At 40.9% G+C, this 22,625-nt stretch overlaps 1 protein-coding gene across 1 annotated transcript in view; it reads left to right on the top strand.

The window, feature by feature from the left end:
* Nucleotides 1–22,625, top strand: part of astn2 (astrotactin 2) — a gene marked incomplete at both ends in the record, with an annotated part of 218,560 nt that overhangs the window by 56,759 nt on the left and 139,176 nt on the right. The window contains one exon of the mRNA XM_079288873.1: nt 13,384–13,795. Within this exon, the coding sequence (XP_079144999.1) occupies nt 13,384–13,795 (412 nt within the window). The remainder of the gene's footprint in view (nt 1–13,383; nt 13,796–22,625) is intronic.

The raw sequence follows: 22,625 nt of genomic DNA, 5'->3' as shown, positions 1-22,625 counted from the left end.
ACATGGCATCGGAGCCTTGAAGACATAGCCGTCTTTGGCTCTTTTTTGCAGCTGCGGCTTGCCAAGAGAAAATGCACAGCACTGTTCTCAAGTTCACACCACATTGAAGAGGCTGTTAATCTGCAACAACTAAACAACATCCAGGGCATTCAGCTTTTCCCTCAAGCTCTGCTCCTACCCCAGTGAATGCTGCCAAGGGGAGCGGCCCTGAGCTCAATCCACTGATGAATCTCTTGCCTTCCGTACAGAGGGCTCATTTATTAGTTTTGAGGGAGTTCCCCAGTGTTCTCCATACCCTTTCTGACAACTGAGGTCTTCTGAAAGTCAACCTTATATGAACTCATTCCACACAAACTTTCTCTGCTGCAACTGATAGAAAAAAAGACAACCTTTTTAAAGAGTTCCACAACAATTTATGATACATTTGTACAACAAACATAATGAGTATATGTCTCTGGTCATCACTGATAACCACCTTTTTCAACAACCTGAATGTATTTCCCCTGGTACCTGAGCTAGCAGATGTGTTCAATATAAGCCTATACCCTATACTGCATGCTTGCTATATTGGCAAACACATAATGTATGGCATCATCCCAGCCAATCATTGGATATATGATAGGAGACATTGTAGAGATGAACAGTTTAGATGGTGACCGCCTTCATGGTAAGTCTGCAATAGCTACTGAATATAGCGCCAATGCTCTCCATGTTCAGGTCCATGTTTTAGACTAGTTATTTTTTTCTGTCATTTCCGCCGATGCCACTGCTCTGACCCCCTCGCATGGTGTTTATTGTAGATAATCCACAACCATCACATATGTTCGATAGTAACGCACCAACAGAGAGGATATTCCTCCCAGTTATACTCCTCCAGGCGTCCCGGTCACTAATGTGGCCATTTCTGTTTTCTAGTACCACTATACATTTAGAAGAGGAATCCTTGCCTGGTGGCTTACTGGCAAATTACTTCTATGCTCGCATAGAAAACAGCAATTAGCGTTCTCCCTTTTTTACAACATGCAGTCACATTGGGGTGACCCTCTCATCCACTGGGACTCTCTAAATGTGCCTCGTTGCAGGCTTTGATGTCCCTGTTCCGGGTGTAGTTCCTTCTGGTTCGGGCTGGAAGTCATTGGGGTCTGTTTGAAAGACAATTTGTCCTCACACCTGAAACTGTTTTTACCTTGCATGGCCCTGAAAATGCTAGCATTGGGGTAACATTACAACTTGCCTTACAGCTACAACAAATACTAACTGTCAAGAGAACACATTATGACTTATTTACTATTTCCAGGTTTCTTCTTTGGGTCCTGTATAGCTCAGCCTGGTTAATTCCACACTGCCTTCACTACCCCCGTTAACAATATGTGGAGGTATATAGTGGCAGAAACTATGTTAATGTCTGAGAATACATCTGCATACTGCTGTATGGTACTGTACTGTATTTAGCCTCTCCTACCGATACTCTTGCCTGGAAGATGAAAGGGTATGTTGACTACTTTCGCATCACACAAACAATTTAGTCTACACCTTTTCCACTTGTCCATTAAATCAATGAACGCCCCGCTTCACCGCATTACTAATTGTTCTTAACCAGAGCCATTAGTGGCATAACGTACTGTTGGGGATGATACTGTGGATGTAATTAGGAAACGAGTAAACCAGTGTTTCATAATTGTGTCCTCGTGACTTCATGTCTGCTGTTCAGCTCAGTCGTCAGGTTCTTGAATCGCCAGTGTTCATCCTCTTTCCTTTGGAAATTCTAATTCTATTGATTTTAGTTTATTTTTTAAAAGTAAAAACGAAGATGACTCTTTTAATCGATGATCTGTAGTATGCAGTTTCAGAAATGTTTAGGAGTTACCATCATATATGAATCACGTTTACCTGTGCATGTTTTTTACAGTTGTCTCTGCCTGTATTTTCCCCTCGCTCAGAGCATGGATTTAAACTCTTCAGTACACTTGAGGCAAGTATAAGAAGTATAATTTCCTTTAATTAGGCCATAAGGAGGACAGGAGCCTTGTTACCGACCTCTATATTCACCATAATCTTCTACAGCGAGTGACACCATATGTGAATGCAGTAGGTCAAGGTGTTCTTTATGTCTTCTGCCCTGGCTCTGGCTCTCACTTAGAGGGGAGAGAATGGTACAAGCAGCTCTTCACGGAAGCTTCCTGGCGTGGTTCCCGCATGTTCTCATTCAGAGCCGTTCTGTTCCCAGATTTTTGCAGGGTACTAAACACATGGTCAGGTGCTGTGTTGCTGCTTCAAGGACTGTACCACTGTCATGGTGGCTTGGGTCCAGGCTTTGGTTGTAACACGAGTGTAGCACAGAAATGATCGCTTCCTGATTCATTGTCTTTGCCTTTTTAACGAATTATGTCATACAACAGTAATTAATTTGTACGCTTACAAAATAGTTTACATTCTTGAAGTGGTTATTTGGGGATACTTTGGGGCGGCTGTATATTCTCCTCCGGTTTTGACGAGTGAAGCCAGAAGTGTCTTAAAAGTTGCATTCTCTCTACTGGCCAACAGGGGGCGACTCATCTGGTTTCAAACAATGACTCAGATTGTATAGAAGACTATAAGAAAATGACCCTACTTGTTACTAGAATTATTACCTCAGTAAACGTGGTAAACATGAGTTCATGGTCTATCGCTATTTTTTTTTCAATACAGCATGATGTTCATTTAGTAAATGATGGTCCCATTTTGAGTAGAATAGACCATAAAGTCAAGTATGCTTTAGGGCGGGCTTACTTCGATTGCCAAGTCGCTGCTGCTACAAGAGTCATATACGGCGTCTCTACGTCATTCCTCCACATTCCAAATAAGGTAACTTACCGTTCACTGGTTGCAAAAAGCCAAGATGGCGACGGCCAAAATCGGCGAACTTGAGGCTTCAAAACGGCAGTCCACAAACCAAGGGGTGACGTCAGGATGACTACCGCCACTTCTTATATACAGTGTATGTTCAGAAGTCAAGATCTTAAACTGCCACTGTGGCTCTGCTGTAATTATAGGTAAGGGCTTAGCAATAGATATGCTGTGAATTTCCAATTTAGCACCTTTGAACAGTTCTCTTTCACAGACGTGAATGTGTACAGACATACTGATGTGCACCACATACAAAACAGGGCCGTCCCTTTTTCACACAGACGGCACGTGCAAGCTTGAAAAGACAAACCATTGTAATAGAGCACTTGTTCGGCCGGCCAAGAGTCATGACCAACGCAAATTAGTTCTCTTCAGACTTCCAGTGGCTGTGCAAGTGAAAAAATGGAGAATGCTATTAATAGAGACAAAACTCAAGTAGAAGAGGCTGCATCCTCCCATTTTTGTTTTTTCTCCCCTTTCTTTCCTTCTGCCCATTCATCCACCGTCTCTCTGTCTGTTCTGTTGCCTGGGTAACAGTTACCGATGGAGACCAGGAGTTCGGGGAACAAAAGGAAAGTGTGGTCCAGAAGGGAGATTATTGAATCTCTGTGTTCATGCGTGCACTTTTGACTGCTTGTCTGTATGCATGCATAATTGGTTGCATAACTGTGGAAAGAGGATACAGTTTTATAAAATAATTTAACTATGTTGCCTGAGATTTTTCATATCCACTTAAAACATGGCGTACTGTACATGGAATTACACTATTATTACTACACTCTAAGTGTGGGTGGGTGGATTGAAATTAAAGCCTGCTCAATTATTGTATTGTTCAGGGAAAATTCAAATGAAAGAATTTCTTGGTAAAACTGTAGATGTGAAGACCATTAAACGGAACATTTAGTAATATTGTCTCAGTAGAAATATCTATGCCACCCCTGTGAACTTTAAGAACATCTGCAAATGGCAAACTCCATTCCTGTAACTAACAGAAAACACCATCTCCCATTTGAAAACAATTACATTTAAGCCTGACCCAGATCTGAATTTGACCGTACTGCATAAATCAACATTTAAAGTGTTATACAATGAACGTGTTTCTATATTGTGACAGTCAATTCAAACCATTCAGGACTGCTAATCATAAATAAAACACATAAATACAGTATGTCTGTTCACTTTGTATGGTGGTAGATTAGGAACAAGTACAGACTATTTTGCACTTTGCATCACGATATTTAGCATCATATCTTTTTTTCTAAAATGTATTCCCATACTTCTTATTTCACATACTATTTGTCCAGGCTTTTCACAGAGCCATATGGCTCTCTTGTGCAATACGAAGTTGAAACTATGCAAATGTTATTCACTCAGACATTAAGTTTCGATTGCTCGCAAATCAGTATGTTCAGTTGAGATGCTTCTTTGTATGTTGATCACTTCACAGATATTTACTGCTGGGAATTAGACCATCTTCACTGCATATCTCATTAACCTCTATGAACCCTAAGATAAAGATAAAGATAAAGATAGCACCACTAAGCTCTGCCATACGAACTGCCGTAAGGTGGCAGACCAATGGCTTTTTCCCCCCCGCAGCTCTTCATCTGCTTCTTTGTCTCAATATTGATTCATCCCAATTCTGACTGTTGTTTTAATGGCCCCTTGAAGCACGATGACTAAAGTATTGGGGACATTTCTCATTAATGTGCTGCTTAAGATCCCTCCCCTCAAGACTAACGACAGCAGATGTGTTTTGCTAGCAGCTATCGATGACTCAAGTACCAATTGGAAACATCTGTGCTGCTTGAATTGGGCTCGGGAGAGTTATTAGCATTCATTTTGATCCAGATAATCTGACACGTTCCCTTCAGAAGTCTATGTTTTAACCCCGGGCCTAGGTAAAAGTAAGTGTCGGAACACTCTACTGAGTAACATGAAATATGTGGGGTGTAGCTGCCAGTGGAGTCAGGAGACACTAAATGACGAGCATGCGAATGACCAAGGATAGGGGGGTTCAGCGGGAGAGCAGGAGGGGACAGTTTTTGATTGCATCTGGCACGAATGGACAAAGACTATGCTCCCCTTCAGCTGCTGGCGCTGGCTGACAGGTCTACTCTCACAAGCTGTTGTGGTAACACTTGGCCGATAGCTGCAGATACAAATAAAGGCCTCACTTCAAGCTAAACGACAGGGAATATAACAAGGACTGAGGCCCCAGCTGCCTCTGATAGTGGTTCGCACAAGCGCACACTAACACATGGAAACACCTATAATCACACATAGCACCATTGCGCTCGCAAGCTTTAAAGGCAAGAATATTTCTTTCTCTAACAGAGAGCAAAGTCATTCATTTTCAGTTTTCAGCAAGAATAACAGTCCGAGTAGTCCTCGTAAGCCGTTTTAAATATGCCCCTCCAAGCTAAATAGGAAAGCAAAATGACTGCGTATGTGTGTCCACCATTTTTTCCCAACATGCTGCTCTTTATAAGTATGCACCATTGTCCACACTCTGATGGCTGTATCTTCACAAAAGCAAAAATCCATTCCGTGCCCCTTTCAGTCCTCAGCCCTTCCTTTTATCTCTCAATCAAACTCACCCCAAGGGCCTCATTGTCCATGCCCTCTTATTGCCTTGTTATCAACAGCTGTAGCAAGGCTGTATTGGCCCCTTGTGACACCACTGCAAATATTGGCATTACCTTTCTAATCACATGTCTTTCTCTGAAATGTCGCCGAGCGGGCCAGTGTGCTTACAGTTTGCTTACACTGCCTCGGTGTGAAGATATCATTTATCTCTTATGAAAGCAAATGGAAGAAGCCGTAGTGTGGTGTGGGTGGGTGGGGTGCTGTTAGGGTGGGGGGGAGGGGGCATTGCAGTCTCCTTTTTTTCCAGCAGTACTAATTTGCCACAGTAATGAGCAAGCAGCGGTGCATGGTCATCAGGCAATTCTATTCGGTTACCATGCAAACAGTGAGCATCATGGGATGTAATTATACTGAGAAATATACCCAGGCTCTATTACAATAGTGGGAAACAAACAAACAAACAAATGCTAGCCATTATCTAATGCAGACCCATTTCTTCAACATGCATGTGGTTTTAAAATGCTAAATGTTTGTTCCTTGGGTTGCAGCTGATGCATTCAGTTAACTATATTTTATGTTTTACACACACACAGTTATCTAATTGTATTATTTCAATGTTTTCCCTACTATTCATGAATTGTAATTCCATCAAATAAAAGTCATCGACAGATTTTGTATGTATGAATGTGCCAAAAATACTAACTAATTTACCTTGAACCGTACGCATCGGTACAACAAACAAACTGGGGGAACTCAAACCAAAGATAAGTTTATGTCTGATTATACTTTGAAATGCCCATTGGGTGGTATAATGGGTAATGTTTAACTGAATGCCCCCCATAGATTTGAGTAAATACTGATGTTCTCTATCAGGCTTGCTTCCCATGGTTAACAGGAGATAATGCAGAGGTCCCCTTGTTCTTCCACTTTGGGGGTTTTATTGCTTTCTTGCTTTCAAAACGTTCATAGACTGTATAACAGTACTGTTTCAATTAAGTCACACTGCCCAATTCTGGAGGATAACATTTTGTTTTTTAACAACAGATACAAACACTTTTTGGTCAGGAAAGGTTTCAGTTATATTCCTGACTAAAATAATTCAATGCAGTTCCAACTATAGTCAATGGAACACTGGCAACCAGCTAGCAAATCAAAATGTGTTTGTTACATGTTATAACATGCAGACAACAGCAAGCTTCTGAAGTTTGCACTCACACTGATTTTGTACAATGTATTACACTGTATACCCACACTCATGCCATTTATAGTGACTTTTTGGTTGTTTGGCATTGCTAAATGGCCTGCAAAGACGGGCTTTTAAATCAGTTCCTTTAAAAAAAATATAAAAAAGGCATTGCATGACGAACTCCCCTAACAGAACTGAGATGTCATTTATCTCTAATCTACAGATGCAGACTTCATCCTTCATCTGATTTATTGTTAGTCTGGCTGGGGGAGGAAAGTGGTGGGTGTGGGCTAAAGCTATAGACAAATCCTGGGAAGGAGGTATTTGGTGGGCAGCTGCACCACACCAGCAAATCAACCCTATTCCTGTTATAATTCACACGACCAGGGCTCAAGACAGCATTATCTGCCCTCAAATCTTTATCCCTGTGTGGGATAGAGCATCGTGGCATGTAAAACGGGAGGATATAGAGGTGGAGTAATGAAGGGATGGGTCTCAAGGCGATGGGGAGTGGATGATGGAAACATGTATTAGTTCCGAGGGGAACAAAATGGAAAGGTCGACCGAGTGCTTTCCAGTTAAGCTGTGGGATATTTTCATTCAGTTTTCAATCACAGTGTAATCAGATTTTATGATTAGGTACGGGCTTTTCGTCAGTGTAATTTCTCTAGTGATTTGCATAGCCAGGGCTGTGGACTTTTTTCAAAATATGTTCAGTCATTTCAGAATAGATTAGAAAACATCAAAAATCGAGATTTAACATACATTTTTGCATGGGCCTTTTAAAGACAAGTCTCTTTTCCATATTAAATTTGTCAACTGAATAAACACTGTAATTACCAAGAGCACATAGAGTAGCAGTATTGAAGAGGGGGGGTGACAAATTATCCTGGTTTCGTGTGTTTGTAGATGTTGTACATCAAAACTGCCACTAAGACTCACAGAGTAAAATAGAGATAGTTATGAAGCAAATATCAGCTTCGCAGTCCGTATTGTGTCCCTGAGACGAGATGTTATTTCTCTGTGTGCCCAGGTAATGGACGGGCATGGTTTCTCCAAGGTGAATTAGCCGAGAAGAAGCATTAACCAGGGAGCCAAGTCCCGTCAGTCCCGCTGCGACTTCTAGTTGGACATCGAGAATCGAGAGCAGATGCTAGGGCACGTGCCACTTTAACTTCCTGCTGGGAGAGAGAGAGATGGGAGAAACCGACACAATGCTGAGAGGGAGGGCGGGGCGGGGGGGGGGGGGGGCAGTGTAACAAAGAGTGGGTGGCTGACAAATAAAAGATGGTGACAGAAAAGAAAAAGTTGCAGAGAGTGGTAGAGGATGTTGTTGCTGCCTGACACGCGGTGGCATGAACACAGAGACGGGGCGTTAAGGGTGTGCTTGTTTGTATATACCGGTATGTGGGCAGCCCGTGTACATGTGACTGTGTGTGTTTCGCTGTGCTAGCTTTGCACGAGTATCCGCTTGTTCTCGGGCATGTCATCTGTGGCTTTTTGTGGTAACACGTGCACGTCATCTGCTATTTTTGTGTCCGTTTGACTTTCTGAATTCAGCATGTGACCATTTCACAGCAGGATTTGCTTTGAAGAATACCCTAAAGATTGCTGTAGTCCAATCCTCCCCTTTGGAACAGGAAGGAGATAGATACCAGGGTTTAGTGAGCCGCTGCCTCCACTGTGCACAGATGGTGGCTTAACCAAAGAGCATGTGTTGGATGTGTTTGCCCTGAGTCTTGTTGTTTTGTCGATGCACAAAGACGCTTAATATGATCAGAAGAGAAGCCAGTTGTGCCAAAGTACATATAAAAGTCGATGTAATTGATCATCAAACTTCCTGGCTGTTGAAGAGTTTGACGGGGTTTGATTAAATAAATGCTTTAATCAATAAACTATATACAATTTGTGTGTTTACATCTTTATAACCACTTCCCACTCAGGACTACGTATTGTTTACTGTTTCTGAAACTTGTAACAAGAAGGAAGAGAAGAAAAACAACAGGAAAGTAGCACCATGTTGCAGCAAGATTGTGATACTGTGGGCAATAATAGAAACACCAGTGCTCCACACAATTATATTTCGGTTCATTTTTTGATATTATTTATTTTAGATACTCTTTAGTGATAACCGTGATGTTATGTTTCGTCACAATTACATAGTTTATGTGCATTAAAAAAAAAGTTGCCTTCCTATATGGGTAACTAACTGATTACACACTATTTCATCTCATTGGTGAATAACCAGAGACATGATGAAGCAGTTATCACATCTTTTTTAACACAGAATGATGATATTTACAATCAACGTCGCTTCCTTTGACTTAATGCCGCTCACTTCTGTTTTGAATATAAAATGTGGCAAAGCATCTGCCTAGACATATGCTATTTTCTATGAATGTGCCAAAGAGAGGTGACACATCTGAGAGATCCATGGTGACCGTGCTATTTCTGTCCTCAACGGAAGCAATGCCATCCGAATTAGAGTCACACTGCAGAGATTAGACAACAAGCAGAAATGATGCAGAAAGAATGCCAAACAACTAAACACACTCGAGATATATATATATATATATATATATATATATATATACATATATATATTTATTAGGGGTGGGAATCACCAGAGATCCCGCGATACGATATTATCACGATACTGCGATATTCTGAGTATTGCGATAACTATATTGCGATTCATTACTTTTTTCAACTTCGAATTATGTCCCCAAAGGAAAACTGTGTCAACATGTTTTATCGAATAAGATCAAGTTTTCAGTCTGTTCATCTCACTTCAATCATTTGTATTGCAGCAGAATATGATTGTCAAGCAGACAGACTGACCAACAATGTCATAAATGTTGCATGAACCTGACAAACTGAACCGTTTGTATTACTACATAGTCCAACTTAACTAAATGCAAATGTGTGGACTCAGTGTATGAACTATAACTTCTATAAGTAGGATATACGAGTTATATAACTCAGTATAACTTGCGATGCGTGGACGTCGAGGGCAGAGAGACAGTTATGCGCTGCACTCTCCCCATGAGCCGGCTACTGTTGGCAGATTTAACCCCGTTGTGATGCCAGATGTCTCTATCTTTGTTTTGACCAACTTCCTACCAATCACGCTGACCCAGGACCTTTGCTGACCTCACCAGAAAACAACTCGGCACCATTTAGTGGACTGAAAAAGCAATTGATTTGATTTTTCGAGTAATTTTTTATATTTTTTATTTGTAATAGTTTATATAATAAAAGATCGATACTTGGCGTCCGTGTATCGATACAATATCGCCACGCAAAATATCGCGATAGTATGCTGTATCGATTTTTTTCCCCACCCCTAATATATATTTATATATATATATATATTCTTTTAGGTGACTAAAATATGTTTTGCTGCAGCCGTGCTCACGTGTTGATACTCCTGTCTGCGTCTCCGACCGTCATCTTCTGTAGGTAATACACTGGCTATGGATAAGTACCTCATACAACAACATTCATAAACAACTTTCCTAACCTTTCCAGAGATTGTGGTCAGTTAATTCTCCTCTCATTTAAACATATAAACTGTGTTTCTAAAACAGCCTGGAAAAAAAGCATTTTTTTTGTAGCCCTGTTAATTACGTTGTTGTCTAATCCAAGCATCTGAACAAATCCTGTTCATTGCCTTCACACAGTGGTGGATGTTTCAGTCAAATGTGTTTTGAATGGGAAGAGGATGTGCTCATATTTGCTAATGTGTGGTACTGATTTATGTTGCTCACCCAGCCAAAGCAGATTTAGTTTTGTATGCAGAGCTTTATGCTTGCAGATTCATTCTTAGGGTTGTGTACTCAACCCATTTTGAATTTTACTGGGTATTATATGCATCAAACTAAAAAGCACAAACCTGCCTCTGTCCTTCTCTGTCCTTCATTTGAAGATGACTGGCATGGCTGAACCAAGGTAGTAGCTTAATCGGAGGAATTTGCAGCCATTATGTCTGTTGAAATTAAATGTTAGGGTAAATGTTGAATAGTTCAGTGCAGGTGGCATATTCTACATTTAATCTGTAAAAGACTAAGGATAAAAAAAAAGGAAGTGAGAAGGGATGAAATTATTGCAAGTGAGCCTGGCAGGGGAGAAAAGAGACAACATGATCCAGAGTGGAGAGGAAAACAGGAGAATGGGTGGATAGGGAGTGAAATGTAAAGAGCAGGCACAGCAAGAAAATGAAATTTACAAGAGAAGGCTAGTGGGAGAAGGGCACAGATAGGAGAACAAAGGACAAAAAGGAAAGAATAACACACAAAGATGGGAAATGGGAGCATTATTGGGGAAAAAAGAATGCACAGTAAGGAAAATAATCACGGACTGAAGTAAACCTAACACAGAAAAGAGTTGAATTATGAGTTTTCCAGCCAATGTCTTCTCCGTGAAGTCACTTGGGACTAAAGCAGCAGGGATTTGTAGGGTCTGAAGATGAACAGAAAACCCATTTTCCCTCATGGCTACATCTGCCAGTGTGAATTTATATGGTTGTTGTACTGAAGAGTGGAAGACGGATGTGATCAAACATGAAGGGAAATGGAGACAGACAGACGCGGCATAATCGAGAAGGAGAGAGAGAACAAAAAGCAAGAACGGTGGGAAGTACGGAGGAAAACATTGTGAGATGATACAGGAAAGGGAATTTGAGAGCATCGTAAGGGCACTGATGCGACAGAGTCAAATTAACAGAGATGGAAAAAACTAAAAGTGACGTATGTATATATATATATATATATATATATATATATATATATATATATATATATATATGTTTTTTTAGTAGGAGTGCTTGGACTTTGTCAAGCTGTTAGATTCTGTCTGTATTGTACTTGCGTCTGCAATATTACTATTTAAATATGAGGAGGGTGATTAAGGTTTAAATGTCAATATGTCCTACCAGTGCATGGTGTAATTGTAAACGGTGTCATTATTCAAAGTTTCCGTCACAAATGGACAATTCCTTCTCCGCATTCCACTGACAATCACCTGACGTGTTACAGCAGTGTTGAGATGAACACATGCATCACCGAGCTACAGGAAATGTATCTGTCTTGCGTTTTAAACGGATAACAGCTATATTTGCAACAAAGATTTTAACTTTTTTTTGTGTTTGTCATTGCAGTTTCTTTGAGTGGCGCTGCAGAGCCTTACAATGTCACTCCATTATGACTCTGCTGCTGGAATGAAGCATAAGCCTTCATGAGTTTTTTTCCCATTTTTCAGGGTGAATTAATGTAGAAGTGCACACGAAGGGGAGGCTGCGGGACTGCATTTCTGCAAAGCTGCCATCCTATTGGAGATTAATGAAAAGTGTGTCCGCGGTGCTAGTCCTCCCTGGGCTGCCTCCCCTCTCAGCGTAGTTTGATTTATGGACACCCAGCAGCGCATGAGTTATAATTTCAAAGGGGTTTGTTTTTCCCACATGAAGATGGAATTTTAAATGTTGTGATGAATGATCTCTTGTGGATTTAATTCATTATTCCGTCTCGATTTAGTGTGTTGGGTCCGCGTGTTCCCTGCGTTCTCGCTCCTGTGGCTGACGTTTGTGCACACGGGCATCTGTGTGTACATTTGTGAATGTCCCCACACCTTTAAATATATGCTTGCAAAAGTGCTGAACCTGCATTTTCTCTCTGACATCATGCATATATATCGCCTTTAGGTTGCGTTGGCTTGCTGAGTCAAAAACTCACCTATAGGATGTCATTGGGTGAAAAAAATCTACGAATAAGTCACGCCCTCCCCTTCTTCCTACCATTTTGTCTGTACATATGGATTTACTTTGTGATTGTGAGATATTGAATGAACCGTGGGGTCATGTGATGCTCCTTGGTGAATTTACGAGGCCACAGCAAGAGGACGAAAGGACCATAGGAACAAAGGGAGGCTCACATCCCTGGTGCGTTGGTGTGTGTGTGACACTCAGAAGAGAGGAGTCCAGATGCAGCACTGCAAGAAAGACAATGAAGCGACGAGAGGCAAAGATACTGTGTGATGTGAAAGGGACCGGTGCATCCTGGTGCTCTGGAAACAACTGTAAATTGGCTCACTCACGGTCAATGTATCAAAATGAGTACAAATTCTAAAATGAATTGAAATTGAAAATGTGTGTGTGTGTGTGTGTGTGTGTGTGTGTGTGTGTGTGTGTGTGTGTGTGTGTGTGTGTGTGTGTGTGTGTGTGTGTGTGTGTGTGTGTGTGTGTGTATATATATATATATATATATATATATATATATATATATATATATATATATATATATATATATACATACATTTATTGTGTGTTTGAAAACGCTTTACGAAGACGAGTCTATGAGGTTGACATCATTTTAGAGACTTTTCCTTTTTTATTTATTCAATAATTGGCTGTATGGCAACCAGTGCACGTCTGTAGCTGAGGCACAAATCAGTCTCCTGTTAGCTACCTCATGTTGTTTTGAGAGCTCACCCATTGAAGTGGCGATTGCCAGACGTCATTCAATAGGTGGCAAATGGTGCTAATTGCCATTCAGCCCATTGTAAGTAAAAGTGGAGCAGCGATTTTCATTAGAGCTGCACTAAATGTGTCTTTTGTTGCGTAGTACATAGAATATCAGCATTACCAATTTAAGTGTGCACATCAGAGTTGTCGTCCTTGTGCGCTTCCCTCACATTCTCTTTCTTTCTTTTCTCTCGCTTTCATCCAGGGAGGCCTCATTGCCCTCCTCCTCCTCATCCTCCTCTTCACCCTCGTCCTGTACACCCGTCACCGATGGTGCAAGCGCCGACGCATCCCCCAGAAGAGTGCCAGCACCGAGGCCACCCATGAGATCCACTACATTCCCTCCGTTCTGCTTGGACCCCAGGGCCGTGACAGCTACCGGGGCTCCCGGAGCACGCACCAGCACGGGAGCTCGGTCATTGGCTTGCCCATTCGGGAAACCCCCATTCTTGATGATTACGACTGTGATGAGGACGAGCCGGGTGGACACTCTCTTAACTCCACGCCCAACCAGCTCCACACCAAGCTGAGCGATGGGAGGGCCCAGGAGGACTATGGAGGGCACGCAGACATCATGTGCAAGGAAAACGATATTAAGCATCATTTTGAAAAACGAGGTAGGTTAAGTACCTTTCCCTCGAAAAACAATTCAGTATGATGGCAACAATAGCTGTGTGCATAATGGAGATTGATTATGTGATTGCTTTGAGATTAACAGCGCGATGATTTTGTCGCTATCATTCAACTAAGAGCAGCATACACTAAAATAATTTTAATTGTCACAGACAATCTGTTGTGCTCAGTGGTAGTCCTGAGAGCATGATTTTGTACATCCGTGGAGAAGCTCAGTGCCAGCTCCCCAGATGGCCGAGCCTGGACAGTTCACTTTGGCGCTGGCCGGCCCGACCATGTTCTCCATAGGACAGCATGTCCTGGTTACATTTAGTCAAAATCCAGCAGGTTTGTATGACTCACGCCATCACATCATGCTGGTAGTGATAATAATTCTGTATTCCTCGAGTATCGACTGCATTTTTCCGTCTGAAACCACATAGACAGCGAACCCACACCTGCTCAGCTAACATAGCCACCGGCTCTGCGTGTGTGTGTCATGCAGTTTCATGTAATTTAATGCAACGTCTAAAGGTCAAGTGACAGGGGCCATCGGTCTGGTCTGGATTTAGATGCCGAGGTGCGTCAGTAGGTGGCCCGTTGAGCCTTGCTAAACATAGTCAGGGGTCTGTAGTTCAAGGGAGGGCACACGTCCTATTCAGCCATTAGTAACAATACTGGAGGTGATGCTTCAAAAAAGTGTGCTGTAGAGATCCCAAACAACGTCTCTAAACATTGTAATCTCAGGCTATGTAGCATTTGTTCACATCATATTAGGGGTGTAACGATACGCGTACATTCAGCAGCGTATGCCCCGCCCACTACACCCAACTCAGCTTTTGGCTTCAAAACTTTTGGTTCCAAAGCTTTTGACTTCAGAGCTTTGGTTTCAAAACTTTTGGTTTCAAAGCTTTTGGTTTCAAAGCTTTTGGATTAAAAACCAAAGCTTTTCGTTTTGAAACCAAAGCTTTTTTTTTTCAACCAAAGATATATTTTTTTCAACCAAAGATTTTATTTTTTTAACCAAAACTTCTAGTTTCATAAGCAAAACTAACAAATAAATTATTCTCAGTTTATATATTTGCTTTTAAAATTTTTGTTTTTGTTTGCGTAATAAAGACACAAATATACCTTCATAGATAACAACATATAAAATAAACTTAAAAAAGTGTAACTTTTTTTTAAATTATTACTGTTATTTTCATTTTCAAACAACCCTTAAGTTAACATAGCCATAGTCCCTGAAAATTATTCAAAAAATGTCATTTGCATTTCAGTCACGATAAAACCTTAAGGCTTGAACATCGTATGTTCAGCCCTTATTTCAAAAATGAAACAGAAAATGATGCTACAAGGTGAAGGGGATAGAGGTTAATTTCTGCTCTGTTCCCAAGTGTCAAGCCAAACTGTTGGGATAGCCACTGGGAAAAGAGAAGTGAGGCAGAGGTTAGAGAAGTCAAGGCTCATGCAATATGAGCCTGTCTCCAGGGCTAATCACCAAATGATGCCATTATTACAAGAGAACAAAAAGGTGACAGTTGTCCCCAAATGGCTCTGAGAAGAGAACCAAGCAAACTGGTTGGAAGCACAAAGACGAAATGTACTTTTATTCATTTTGAGACGCATAGAATTTAACCGCGAGAGACACCGTGTGTAACATAACAATCCAGGGTCAAATTAATTGTATGTTATGTGGGCAATATGAAGTGCATTACATCACACTAGGATATATAAATGTGGCAAGTTTTGTGACAAATCAGATTATGATAAAAAAAAAAAAGAAAATCAAATACAGCTCTTAAAAAAAAAATTCCAAAAGATAATCACACAACCCATTTAATTAGATTCCTCTTCCTTCCCATCTGTACCTCTTGCATAAAGCGGCGACATTTGAATACAGGGCCGATTAACTCCTGTCCCACCTGTTCTACGCTGCTCGGCATCCGAAAAGTCTCCAAATACCAGTCATCCTTTATCTCTCTGTCCTTGCTGACAGATAACCCCTTTCAACTGAACTCAATTGTATTATCTCCAGGGATTATGGCTGTGTCTCACAGGGTTGCGCAGGACATTGGCTTTTGTGAAAACAGACAACCAAACAAATGAGGCCTGTCAATTTCGTTATTCAGCAATTCCCATGGCTTTGGGAATGCATTTGGGCAGCGTGGAAAGTGTAAATCAGGTGCAGAAAAAACCTTAGCGGCACGCTGAAAATCATGTTCTGTGATGAGAGCTCAGGGATCGCTTATCAGCATCACACTGCCATCGTCACGGATACCTCTCGCTCTCAGTTTACAGTGCATAGCAGTAAGCTGCGTCTTCTGCTGCCAACCTACACGTGAAGAAAATTATACATATCGTGTGCTTGGAGTCCTACTTACAAGCAATGTTTCCTATTGGACTTTGTGAGACTATGGTGGGTGGACTCCCCTTAAAGAACATCTTTTATATTTTTAGGTTAAATGCATCAATCTGCTTCACTTTGAGAGCAACATTAGGAGCTACGGAGAACATTGGGCTCTTGTAAACAAGTCTGAGCCGAACTAGAGCCGGTTGCTGCGCAGGGCTGTCTGGGAATTGCGCCGGAAGAGGACCAGCCAGCCCACCCGCTTGGAAGTACAACATATTTTAGTTTCATTATAAAACTTGATAAAAATTGACATTGGCAGGCTGCCCTATTAGCAGGTACCTTGGTAGCATTGGCTTCGAAATATTGCCCAGAAAGTACTTTTGCTTTTCACTTACAACACCAACTCTTCCCCCATCGTCTTGTCGGTCAACATTGTTGTTCTTGTGTTACCTCTCCTATGGGTGTGGCAACATTTTAGGTACGAAAGAGAGTAAACACTAAATATGCAGAGTATATAACATGGAGAGGACCGGTAATATTTTATCTTCTTCTCTACTGCCGCTGTAAACATATTTAATAGAGGTTCTTTATGACCTTGCAGACTCTGATAAATGTATCCTTAATGTTAACGTAATAAACTGAGAATATAGTAATTACCACCAGAGATCATGCTCCCGTTTTTAGATAGTACAAATGTCATTTCTGGTTCATACACTCACAAATATTGGGGTCACATTGCTATTATAGTGTTTTGCGAGCCATAACAAAATACTCCATCGTGAGCAATGATCAAGCAAAGCATTTGGTCACATGGCCCACTTACTATTTAACTTCCGTTATTTATTTCCTTTAATAAAATCCTGGAAACAGAGTGATGGATATTTGCCCAAGGCAATTCTTCACTGAAACTTCATGATGTTGAGCTTTTACATGCATATTTGAACAACGTTTAGTTTATTTGCTCTAGAGTCTCCAGGATCTCCTAGATGAGCTGTACAAATTTGATTGATACAACTGTACATAGTTTAGAACTGCACGGCAATCTCACTTCACTGAAAACCGATTTTGACAAAAAATGTAAGAAATGTAACCGTGTCTCTTGTCCCAGAAATCACAGCGGCGGGGACCAGATCTAAGGGCAGATGGTGATATACAACTAATGCTGCTATTGCCTTATTCTAGATAGACGACGCGTCCTCTCTGTGGGGTTAAATGGCCCCGGGCCTCAGACTCGACATGTCTGTCTGGAGGAAAAGAAAAAGAGAGACTGTGTTGTAGTTCATCACTGTCAACTGTAAAAGCACACATCACGTCTTTCTTCCATTGGGGGCTGGCTGCACCATGTGAATGGTTTATATATTAGGTATTAATAGCTAATTTCATGTTTTTGTTAAGTCTGTGGGTTTATAATCTGTGTAATGTTTAAAAGTGTGAAGTACTGAGCTGAAACATCTTGATTCTAAAAATAGTATTGTTTCACTGCGAAGCCAAATACAACAGTGCATAGAACAGTTGCACAACTACTTAAAACGTGATTGGCCCAGCACACCACATCTCTGCCAACACTGTGCTAAGGGTGTCTTGGCTGGGGCCATTGAACTGGTGCTCACATTAATAAAGAGCAATCCATCCAATTCCCACGTAGCGGGACTCTGGTCAGCTCTGTCTGACACATTCTAAGGCGAGGTGTCGAGTTCGTCTCTGACTACTGACACGAATGCTTTCCTTCTCCTGCTGACACGAGTCTTTCTCACTTATTTGATAGTGATGAAGACAACAATCAAGGCCACATTACCCTCTGATTGAACGCACTAACTGGAAAAACAACATTAACTTAAAGCTTGCTGTGAGAACTTTGTAGAATATCTGCCTTTTACTCAACGTATTAATATAAATAGATAAAGATAAAGCTTGTACTACCTGGTGCTCGTCGATCTTGGTGGGTTGAGAACCACACGTATTGTACGAAATATATAATAGTATAACATTTTTAAAGGTAACTTCTGAAGAGTCTTAAACTAAGCTATCTCCAGCAGTCAAGTGCAACACTGGTAATTAAGTATTTGACTTTTAATATGTACAAATTAGTTGGTCAAAGCATTAAGTGATAACTGCTTATTCCCCCCTGAATAGATATAACTGATGAGTTGAACTAACTGATCCAACAAATGGCCATAGATTATATTGCAGCATTGTGATTGTTCCTTTGAAAGCACAAGGGTTGCTGTAAAAAGGCTTTAGGGGCATCCTGTAGCTAATGAAAAAAGCATGGCTCGTCAATTTAGAATCTCTGCTATAGTTAAGCATTTCAATATCCCAAAAGGCGTCCCTGTTGTGCGTCATTCCTTTCAGTAAAATGATTTGTAAAGACCTCTGAATGCAATTACTGAGTATTTACTTCATGTGGTAAACACTGATGACGCCTAGAGCCCCACATATAACCCACTGAGAATCTGCTGTAAGATGCTTAGATTTTACAACCTTGAGGGAGTAAACGTGCAACTAAATATTGCTTCAAAAATAGATAAGAGAGAAATGCAGTTTGACAAAGATCCCATGCTATTACAGTGGGTTTCCCCTCCCTCTGTGGAGCCACTCGACACAAGCTGAACAAAAAGCACACAGTTCCCTTCTGACTCAAACAACTACAGTTAGTCTGCATGTAGTTCCCCCCCCCCCCATTTTTCCTACAGCTAAGGAGCAGGGGAGGGAACGACTTCTATAACTTTGCCTAAATTCTGTTAAACAACAAAAGCAGAGGAAAGATGTCAGTGGTATCCAGGACTTCCTCAGTGTCTTTGGGGGGAATAAGGACATAGCCAAGAGGAATTATCAAATGTCCTAGCTCTGTGTGTCTTTGCAGACATAGCTACGGTGAAATAATACAAACAAAGTTGACTACGTGAATTGAAAGAAGTTAAGAAGTAGATTTAAAAAAAGAAAATTTCAAAAAGAAAGAAGATTGTTATATCATCCCCAAGACCACTGTCGTTACCAATCTTATCGAGTGTTTATTGAGCTCTAATAATCCAAGACTGGAGAATAATAATCCAGTGTCAAGCTTCAGATCGCTAATGTGACATCATTGATGAGAAATGGCTGCCAGCTTGGCGCACTCAAGCTAGCTCAGGGTAATGTGTTGATTAATACTGAATCAAGCTTGTCATCCTTCCCCATGATAAATAGAGGGGAGTTAATTACAAAGACTTCCCAGTCTTCCTTTTGGCCCATCTGCGGAAAAGCATTTAAGTTGTGTGTTGTCAATGAGGGCAATTTAGTGAGATGAATAAGACGATTTAAAGATACACGCGCGCAGCATATGTACCAGTGTGCACAAACAACGCTGCGTGATCGAGATCGAGCATGTAGGCTGTACGTCAGAATGTTTTCCTACAGATTAAACTCTGCTAATAAATCCAATTAATGTGTTTTCAGCAGTTCATCATACAATTCTGGCCTGTACCCACTTCAGTGTGAAATCAGACGGTGCCAGTCTCATCAATCATGGCCTCGGCAATTTCTAGTGAGTTGTGTTTGTCAGGAAGTTTCAAAGGAGCACAGTGAGTAAACCCCTCGATGCACAGCACAGCAGCTGATGAGATGATTTGCAGCAGAAAAGGCTAGAATAAAATAAAGAGGGAAAAAGAAAAAGTCAAGGTATGGTGACTCATTAAGAACTGAAGCTTTAGTATTCCGATCTAACGTGAGGCTTTTGTCAGAGATGGAGAAAAACCAGGCATGCCAGTAGAAATGAGTTTGAATGCACCAAGGCCACGCAAGATCAATATTATGTGGGTCGATCGCCAACTCGTGAGCCATCTTTATGAGGCTGTTTTGAAATGATGGCTTTGGCTGCTCACCCACATAATGGTCAATATATCACTCACTGGTCCTGTGCTCCTTGTTTTTCAAAAGAGTTCATTACAATTATTATTCTGCTTATTCACACTGTTTAAAGACATGGTGAAATATTAAAAGTAGACTAATAAGGGCCACCATGCTTGGACCCCAAAATGATTTATTGGAGTCTTTCTGTAACTCAGACTAAAACAGGAGGAATAAAAAGCAAACGGTGACATTTGTAGCTGCAGTTGATTTTAACAAATCAAATAATACCATCATAAAACTGAAAAAATTAAATATGTATATTTACAGGTTCAATACACTGTATGTGTGCCTTATTTTTTGGGGTTTTCAGGGTAGAATCCAAACTGTAGCTGTTGTCCTCAGCTGGCCTTTGGTCAATAATTAATTGTCTGAAAAATACTGTTGCTTGCAGCGTGTTAAATTAACTGAATTGTTTCTGGGTGTGATGAATTATCTCGTGTGTGGTAAATTGGCACCCTAACGTAATTATATTTCCATAATGTCTTTTCTGCTTCATTTCTGCTCCTACATTGCCGGAAATGTTCCCAGTAACACCGTAGCAAGATCTGGAAATATTTAATTACATTTTTTTAATAGTTATTGTTCTCTTTGTAATCTGTCAAAAGTTGAATCTAGTTTTACTATTAAGATGTTCATTCGAGTCACATTGCGCAGTCAAAACTCACAATGATCATACAAAGAAAATCCCAATCAATCATCCCAAAATCACAATCTTTTTAAAGTGAAAGTAGGGATGTATTTAGATATTTTAATTCTACAACCTAGGTCATACTCATTACCTCCAAAATCTCCAAAAGCCAGAAAAAAAAAGAATACAGTACATACCCCTTTTACATACCTTGCATTATAATAAGATACTGTACAACTGCAATATGAGTTACAGGAACCTACTGACTCTGACAGTATCCACAATACTGATAAGAGCATCCAAGGTGCATTTGGGACTGATACAAATCACAGTGTGTCCTATGTCAGGGGGATACCCCATGCCCTCTATGTGTTGCACACTGGCTGTACACACATTTTAAGAGGCTAGATCTATGAAGAATGCCAGGCTTTTGTAAACAATTCAACCATAAACACATTGGTTGTGTAATTGGATATTTGGTAGAGTTGCTTAGTGCAGGCTGTGAGTTACTTTACGTTCCCTCTAGGAGGCAGTTTTCCAGTGTATGTGGCATGGCTTTTATTGTGAAGGTTAAAACAGTGGCCCAACAATTGTAGATTTTGGGTACAGCCCTGTTGTTTAGCTTGACAACACCACTCCTTCATGTGGTGCTGCATAGCCTGGATCTGATGTATGGCAAGTATTTACGCATTAGCCTAAAACAATGCACAACGAATTGAACAAACAAAAGTACATGTTTGATGATCATAAATGCGTCACCACTTAACCAATCTTTACATGTGGTGTCAGAAGTTAAGCTAGATCAAAGGATGCCTCCCCCAGAGCCCCAGCAGACAGGAGGGAGAAGCAATGTGCTGTGGAGGATGGCTTTCAGGCATGACTCTATCCCACTTGACCACTCAGTCCTTGGCTAAGATGTTCAAGCGCTCCATACAGCTGCACTTGGAGAGAGATGGAAGAAAGGGGGGGGGGGCGAATGTCGCAATCCGGTGTTTTCACTCAAATTGCTATAAGCCACAAATTATGACTCTTTGAGTAAGGTAACAGTTAAGCAATTTTCTGCCATCATGCTCAGTGTTTTCAGTCAGGTATAGAACAAAATACTGACCAGAACCACATTTTATGGGTTTTACACTCTCATCAAAGCTCCAAGGGAGAGTACCCCTTCTTACCTTTCCCAATCTAATAGACTAGTAGAGTAATCTAATGAAACACTGAAAGAATTTGCTTCGGAAATGGGAAATAAATGGGCGAAATACCTGCCATTTTTGTCAGCTGCAATCTGAGGGGTTCCCCAGGGCAATAGATTTTTTTTGCCATCTGAGCTTCCATTAGGTCAGAGTGCGCTCTGGGAAATGTGTGAGGAGGGTGACTCACCAAAGTTTGTGTATGAGGATTATCATACCCTACCACGACTTACACACATTAAAACAATCTTGGTGCTGATCATGGAAAAGGAGCTTGAGAAAACAACTAAGGTTCAGTTTCAGTTCTCATTATTTGACAGGTTATAGAGTTAATTTGATTTTCAAAGAGCTTATTATAAGATCTTTTAAAAATGGGCATGCAACCTGGTCAACCATCCAGAGGATGCGTCGTTAACGGCGTTTCTGCCTGGCTTTCTACGATACAATCTGAAACATGGTCAACAATGCATCCCGGTAATGGTTGATTGATTGTCAAAGGACGTCACTGTGGAAGATAACATTCTTCTCTCTGTCTTTGTTTCTGTAACTAAGCATACACAAAAGGCCTGCATGTGTGTGGGGAAAGTGTTTTCGCAAGTGTTTTCTTTTTCACTGTGGAAAACTCATGGCAAATAATTAAAAGAAATGTTTTGTGTGAAAGTTGCTCTCACCATTTACACATCACTTTCATCCCCTCATATGCCTTGGCGTCGTATTGCGCATACCATTGTCGACAGACTTCAAAGCAGGTGTTTCCAGTTGTTACCTGCCAGGAATAGGCT

Source organism: Melanostigma gelatinosum, assembly GCF_949748355.1.
Source record: "Melanostigma gelatinosum genome assembly, chromosome: 18".
NCBI lineage: Eukaryota > Metazoa > Chordata > Actinopteri > Perciformes > Zoarcidae > Melanostigma > Melanostigma gelatinosum.
This window is presented reverse-complemented; position numbering and strand designations above follow the sequence as displayed.